The 7,850-nt window shown below is 44.9% G+C and overlaps 1 protein-coding gene across 1 annotated transcript; it reads right to left on the bottom strand.

Moving 5' to 3' along the window:
- Positions 1 to 3,590: 3,590 nt before the first annotated feature.
- On the bottom strand, positions 3,591 to 5,816 carry KIF2B (kinesin family member 2B). The gene has a single exon (XM_040577763.1). It carries the CDS (start codon positions 5,727 to 5,729, stop codon positions 3,732 to 3,734), a length of 1,998 nt encoding a protein of 665 aa, XP_040433697.1. The 5' UTR covers positions 5,730 to 5,816; the 3' UTR covers positions 3,591 to 3,731.
- Between the last annotated feature and the right edge of the window lie 2,034 nt (positions 5,817 to 7,850).

Genomic DNA, 7,850 nt, shown 5'->3' with positions numbered 1-7,850 from the left:
GAGGCAGTACCAGAAGGCGTCTTGTTCTCCCAGATTGTCTTTGCAGGGTACAGATTATTTTGATCCATCCATTGCAGCCCCCATTTTGCCTGACACCTCAGAAATGAACTGGAAACTCCAAATGCTGCAGTGTGGGAATCTGGGGGCTCGTGCTGGGGTTGTACCTCACTCGTTTCCTATCACACAACACACACTATAAGAAGTTTCAGTAAATGTATTTTTCAGCATGGCCTTCCAGCTTAGTAGCATTTTGATTGTACCTTTCCAGTTTTTTTTTTCTGCTACTAAGAAACCTATAAGATTAATTAACTGCCCCCCCACACCCTCAAAAAAGTATGATTCCAAAAATTAAAAAATTCTAGAAGGTACTAGAAGAATTAAAAATGTATGTATTTTCTGAGACATGAGAAATGGCAATGCTGAAAAATTCTGAAAGGAAAGATTTTGAGATATACTCAACAGAATTACTGTATGACAGCATGATGTGGAGAGACACAGCTAAAAAGGCAGTTTGAATGGGAAGACTAGATAGGACGGTAAGTGAATGTGAGAGCAGAGGGCAAAGCAATTGAATATTTCAAAAAACTAGTGGATGAATCAGTTTTATTTTTCAGCTGATGCATGACATGTTATGGGTTGAACTGTCCTGATTGCTCAAGGGAACATACAGCCATTCAGTTGCTTTAAGTGTGAGGGAATTCAAACCTTTGAGGACTGCAGAAGAAGAACATGCAAGAGCTGGAACAAACAATGAGAAACCCTAACAAGGAGTTCAACAGAGACTGAATCAAGCTATGAACACATTGCAGCACTGCTCTGACAAAATTAACTGGCAAACACTGGAGAAGTATGGAAAATAAGAATATATTTTGCAGCCAAAGATGTTCCAAGCTCTATTGTTCCAAGCTCAGAACTAGGAAACAGCAGCTGGAAAGTCAGACCTATATATATATGTATATATATATATATAACTACTGTCAGTTGTTGACCAAGGAGCTTCTGGGTACGTATGTTCAGTCCCCATGAAACACTGAAGTCAAGCAGAGGCATATGAAGCATTGAGGTGGATGTCCGAAGAATTATGTCTCACATCAAAACTACCAGTGAAATCTCCCCCAGAAATGACAAAAGTAGCAAGAGAACAGGCTTCAATCATTGCGACATAACAGAATAGCAATATTTATGGTTAATTATCAGGCATAGAATGATTAGATTAGCCAGGCTCTGTCTATGCAACAGTTGCTTCTCTTGTTCATTCAGCTACAATCACTTATAAACAGGGATGCACTCCATAAAAGTGTTTCAGTTGTTTAACAGGCTAAGTGAATGGCTGACCTTACTATAATTAATTAGGGATCTTTATTTAATTGAACATTCATGGTCACCAGAGCAATGCAAACCTAGAACTCAGCACACTTATCTGATTCTGGTTTCATTGCAAAGGCATGCTTGGTCCAATAAAAATTAGGAAGAATTTTCACTGTACCTTTGAACCTGTATAGGCTGGACTCTGTGGGCATGTGTAAATATGCTTAACCTACGTTTCCAAACCCCCTAAAGAGAGGGGTATTCTGTAGCTGCAAACTCATAGAAACCAGACAAGAAGTCATGCTTAAAGTCTAGGTAATAGGCAGAATGGGTTTTGCACCCTCTATACACAGGATTTATGTTTAGAGGGCAAAGGAAACTACGTAGATGAAGATCATCAAATAAAGAAAAGAGGTCAATCAACATTTCACATAAGCACGAAAAAAAAAAGGCTAATTTAGTTAATTCCTTTTGCATCTGCTTTAAGGAGCAGTAGGGTGTGCTCATGAGTCACTTTCTGAGCTTAGTCGCAAACAGCCTCCTGAATATGTGAGTATAAACAACGGGAGAATAAAATTCATTTTCCTACTCACTGCAAACCATCACACCCTGGTAAGACTTTGTTCCAGCTCATTAAAACTGTGTTTCTAGAACTGTGCCCAACTCAATTAATTCATAGCCCTTTTTGCCAAAACAGTTCATGCTAATGATTTATAACTAACGCGCGGCCACAGCATGTGAGCAGCAAGAACTTAGACCTGGAGCAAGCACCACAGACAGCCAAAAGAGTGAATCTATCATGCGTCCTGCATGGAAGACGCTTCCTACACCAGCTAGAAGGGACCCTGCCAGAGAGTTTCAGGCAACGGACCATGGAGCCAGCTTGCTTTCACGTCCTGTACCATGTGGTGGGGTACCTGGGTTTCACAACTTGGTCTGCTACTGTGACCAGCACCTCAAATACAAGAATCTAAGGAAAATGCTAAAGAAGCAACCTCAAAGACGTTTCTTTTTAGAAATGAGAAAACCCTTCCATGGTAAATTCCTGCTGTATAGAACACACTTTTATCTTAATCTGGCAAGTAGTACTTACGTCTCACTGCATCTCTGAATGCTATGAGCGGCTGAAACTAGGAATATCAAAACAAGCAGGATGCCAATACGTAAATGCTTGTAAAGTGCACTGAAGCTGAAAAGCACAGCATATTACTACCGCTAGGAGATGACCAGCATTTAAACAATGTTTGGTGTCTAATGATTTCATCACTGAAAACAGATTTCTGGCCTGCGTGAAGGACTGCTGAAGTTCTTCCATTGGCTTCATCACACTTTGGATCAGATGGTTAAAATGTTCCCCAGGATAAACTGGTCGATGGGACCAACAGCCAGAGAGCGATAAGGCAGTATGAGAAAATGGAGGAAGATCATTGATTAATTAGATATGATTTATACTATTTAATTTCTTCAACTTACTTGCTACCCTTTTAAGAATTTATACTAATTAATTTCCAAATTAAATAATATGCATACACGTGAGCCTGGTGCTTCAACCTGTCTACAGAAAGCAGCTTTTGCAGGGTTTACCCTCAGGGATGAAGCGCTGCCTCACCCCATGTGCTGCCACTGCACTGATACACACCATAGCAGGTGGGGATTTGTTAGACGCAGCTTTTCTGACCCTTTAGGTCTGGCAAATCTCTCGTCAGGTCTCTGATACAGGGCACTGACTCCCCTGCTTCCCTCTGCAAACTCTGCAGGCCCATCTTCTCCCCATAGGCCAGGCAATTGCCATACTCGTTAGTCTGCTTTTTATGAAGGCAGTTTCTAGCGTTTTTTTCCTTTTAATGTCTCATGAGAACACACTTAAGAAAGAGAGGGCGAGAGAAAAAAAGTGAGCAGATGCTATAAAAAGCCACTGCTTATGCCATGACAAAATAACCCTCATTTCCCAAATGTATCAAGCTCAGAAATGATGGTGCTTTGCACTCAGACACCTTTTAAAATGCCTTCTACCCTGGGAATGGGACTTCCATTTTGGTGCAGTTTGACAGAACCCCATAGCAGGCCACATGGAGGATGGCACATATAAATGTATATGGGTATATGTTTTACAGGCATGAGAGGGAAACCTGCCCAAATGAGGTGAGATACATTTTCTGTAAACTCTTTTCCTACAGATTAGATCCTCACAACTCCATAGTTTTACCTTCTGCAGTGAAAAATTCCTGGAAAAAACACAGGACTGTTCTCCCACAAGATGAAACCATTATTTTCAAGAAATAAAAACAAACCAACAAACAGAATATCCCTGCAGACACTGTTTATGATTTTTTAAGCATTGGATTTGTTAGGCAGTTGAAGCGTTGGTATCTAACAGCTCTCATCGTCCAGCAGTCCTGGGGGCCGGGGGGTTCCAGCACAGCTTACAGCGCACGAGATCTCTTCATGCAGCTCTGGTTGCTGCCCTGTTCTTCCTTGCAAAGAACTGACCGGAATAATTTGACTTTTTCTTGAATCTCGGTTAGGGTGCCAATTTTTTGACCCAGGACTGATTCAAACTGCGCAGCATAAAAATCCACATTGTAGTCTATTTCTTCAGCCACCTCTAAGAACGCCTTCAACCATCGCAGAGACTCCTGATGCTCCCCCAGAAGCACTTTCTCATCTGTCTCTTTTCTCTTCTTCTGCGGTTTTCCTTTGGCATTGAAAGTAAATAACTGGGGTGATACCTCCTTGTCAGGCTGTACCCCAGAAAGCTGTAACTCAGGTGTCCCAGGGCAGTTCTGAACAGCCAAGGGTTTCTTCATGTGCTTTAGCCGATGCAGGAACCTGGGCACCTCCTGACGGAATTGTCCAAGGGAGTTTATATTCACCACCAGCTCCTTCACGCAGTTGGCATACCGCAGGGTGTTAAGGCTGTGCTCGCAGGATCTCATCCCTGGAGAGATAGTGGCAATCATGCAGGTACGTGAGTTTTCCCCTATAAATGAGTCCCGCAGGACCTGGGTGAGTTTGCTAGCCCTGAATGGGGTGTGAGCTTTGTTACATCCCAGTGCCCTGATGCACTCCTTGAGTGCCAAGAGGCTTTTATTAATATCAGCCCCCTCCAGCCTCGTTTGCCTGTCTGCAGTGGAGATGTCAGCTCCTCTCTCATTCCCAGCCAAATCAATCAGCGAAAACTTGGCATACAAATGCCCTCTCTTCTTGAGTATGATCTGGAAGATGGCATGGCTCCGGGAGGAGTGAGTGTTGGCAGAAGTCTGGCCTGACGTGCGACACTTGCTGCCCATTTCAATCAGTTTGCTGACATCTTCCACGCTCGTGACCTCTTCCTCCCTAAGGCCCACCACTTGGATCTGATGCTTCCCATCTTCTAGCACCCTCAGCCGCTTCTTCGAGTTCAGCAGGTCAAACACTTTGCCCCCATAAATCTCAAAGAAGGCCCCATAGACTCGAAGCTCCAGTATCAGGCAGCTAGGGTCCTTCAGCCTGCGGAAGACGTCCTCAGCAACCAGGATGTAGATCCCCTTGGAGCACTCAGAGCTCTTGCTAGAGAAGCCTCCCCTCATGGTATGTGTCTTGCCGCTGCCTGTCTGGCCGTAGGCAAAGCAACTGGCCATGCCCCCCCGGAAGATGGTCTCCACCAGGGGCTGGGCGGTGTGCCTGTACACCAGCTCGTTGGTGGCATGGTCATCAAAGGCATAGTCAAAGCGGAAGATCTGGTTGTCCAGATACTGCGTGAGGTCCAGCTTCTGCTTGGCTTCATGCACCATCACCACGTCCTGGCAGGGCACCATCACCACATCAATGTCATTGAGCTCAACCTCCCGCTGGTTCAGTGGCCGTTTCCGGACACACACACAGATGTGATGGGGCTGCCGGGGCATGGAGGCCTGCAGTGCCTTGCAGTTCAGCTGGCTGTGGCACTCCTGGATCATGGCCAGCACATTGGCCCTGGACTGGAGTGATGCGGTGGCCTGCTGAGCTCGCTGCTCCTGCATCCCCAGCCGATGGCGTTCCCGCTGTTCTCGCAGCCTTTCAATCTGCCACATGCCTGGTGATGTCCACCTGGGTCTGGAGCCAAGCTGGACTGCTACAGGGCCCCTGCTGTCCCCAGACGGCTTCTCCACTTTGATGGGCTGTGGCCGCCCTTCACTCACCTGGCTCTGGTCTCCTTTGGCTGACAGTGGGGCCTCGATGCTGCTCGTGGACGGGCTCCTTGGGGCCAGGTGAGGGTTGAGGTCAAAGATGAGCTGGAGATCCACCTGCTTGCCCTTGTTGGTCCCTTTCTCAATCCACTCCACAGTGATGCTGGAGGTGCTTTCATGGAGCTCTGTCACCAGTGCCGGATGGATGCGCCCATCGCTGCGCTTGATCTCCACGTAGGTGCCCAGCTGGATGAGCCCGAACTCCCCGGCCATGCTGTCCCTGGGCCCTGGCCGCAGCTGTGGAGTGGAGGAGCCCCTGGTTGGGACAGGAAGGGCTGGAGTCCCCTGGGGCTCTGTGTTCCAGCGCCCGGCACCGTGTCACAATGGCCCTCATGGCTACAGAACTGGGGTCGACTTTGAACGTATGTGTTTTTAACCAGCTGCTACAGGTGGAAGGAACATATAAAGCTGCCACCACCTGAAAAGGCCTATTTGAGTATCCAGGCTGGCGCACAGCTGCTGTGACACATCGTGTCCAATTAGGTAAGCCACGTTGTGTTAAGCCAGTGCTGGTGACACAAGAATTTACAGCAGTGACACAAGTACAGAAATTCAGAAGAGCATTTTCATCCTGCAGTGGCCACATAAAAATGCAGAAAGCAACATGTTGTTTTCAATTACCTTGAATATAAATTTTGAATTCTTTTAAAGGCCTCTTCATGCCTTGAAATCCTGCTTGAACAAAATATGGGCTTAAGAGAAAATGAATGAAAACTGGAGTTGCAGTATGAGCGCAGTGGGTACGTCTGCAACCACAAGGAAGGATTTGATACCGTTTTGATAAGTGGAACAACTGATGGTATTTTTAATTCATTTCTGTAATGCTCTTCAATCTTCTGGATTCCTGAATAGAGAATTTCAAAGTTCTAGCTACAAGAAAATCTTTTTAACAGCTTGTCTGTTAAAGATTTTTGGTTCATTTTGGCAGGTAGATACAGACGTTCAGTGACAAGGAATGTTATTTACAAAAATAAGCAATGCCGTAATAGCCCTCAGAAGAACGCTTGCAGAAATAGTGGCAAATTTACATAACCCTGAAGTAAATAAAACCAGCTTGGAAGGTTTATTTGAGAAGGTAACTAATTAACCCCATTAAGCCTTTTGACTGGTAACTTAAAATGATGAACTCAGGCAGGCTGACATCACCAAACCTTAACAATAGGGACAATCCTGGATATCCTTTTTACCAACCCTCCTTTGGAGCCAAAATGCCAATTAACACGTGTTATAATTTCTCAAAGGGGAGCAATTAACATTCACATTTTTGTCTGGGGATGTAGCCACCATGGCTATTGCTCCTTTCATCTATTTGTGTGCCACTAAATCCTCATGCCTTTGCATGTGTTTTAAATGTAACCCAACATTTTTGTGGGGGGAAATTATGTCACTATTATAGAGGGTCTCCACCTGAAAATGCCAGCCTGATGAAGGGTGCAGAGTAGTAAAATGACAGCAACTTGTTGCCTAGATTTCGGAGATAAAAGCCTGCCATGTGCACTGTTAGATAAGCTTGAAGAAACAGAGCATCAAGGATATAGGGTAGAGCAAAGGTTTGATTTTAAAGGTTTGCTCTGCTTTCCACGGCAACGTTGTCTCTTAGTATGAGTCTTGGCAAATTCTTTTGTCAGATCCAGAGGTCAAAACACCTTGGAGTGGCAGGCTGAGGCAGCATCCCAGGAATGGGCCAGAGGGACGTAATGAAATCGATCCTTCCAGCCAGCTGACTTCTCTGTCTGATGTTTGGAGACCTTTTTAGAATCTCTGATGGGCATCACAGTTCAGTCAAGCTTTTGCTTGAGGAATTTGACATTCGCTCTTGGATAGCTTACCAACTTTTATTACTGGGATGTTCCTAGAGGATACATATGCTGTCACATGCGCTCGAGTAACTCTGCAATCATACCCACCACGCTGTGTAAGCAGTCGCTCATCTTAGTTTTAATTAGTGATATCTTTGTAAGAGAAGATGACTCAATTTCATAAAGGTATTGAAATAGCCCCAAATAACCATAGCAGAAAGCTAATCTGGGGAGCGTTACTAAGCTTATTAAAGCCTTGTTCACAGAAAGACAGCTTTTTAAAGGAGCCTGACTGACTGAGGCTTGCTAAGGAATTTTGGTTAGATCTAGATTCTTTTTCCAATGCTCTTAAAATACAATCACCAACAAAGTGAAAGCACCTCATCACTAACAAATACTGAAGAAATGCTGGACACTTCTGCATGCTGCCACTTGCACGTTGCCTACATAGAAATGGTGACAGATAGAAGGCCAGTGTGGGGCCAGGACTGTTTATGACCTCTGATAACACACCTAGGAAATAACGTAACTACAG

The sequence above is a fragment of the Cygnus olor genome, chromosome 18 (genome assembly GCF_009769625.2).
Source record: "Cygnus olor isolate bCygOlo1 chromosome 18, bCygOlo1.pri.v2, whole genome shotgun sequence".
Classification (NCBI taxonomy): Eukaryota; Metazoa; Chordata; class Aves; order Anseriformes; family Anatidae; genus Cygnus; species Cygnus olor.
The sequence above is the reverse complement of the archived record's forward strand: the minus strand, read 5'-3'. Positions and strand labels throughout refer to the sequence as shown.

What these genes read in the sequence shown, in the direction of transcription:
- KIF2B (XM_040577763.1), bottom strand. Translation starts at nt 5,729, where the DNA reads ATGGCCGGGGAGTTCGGGCTCATCCAGCTGGGCACCTACGTGGAGATC.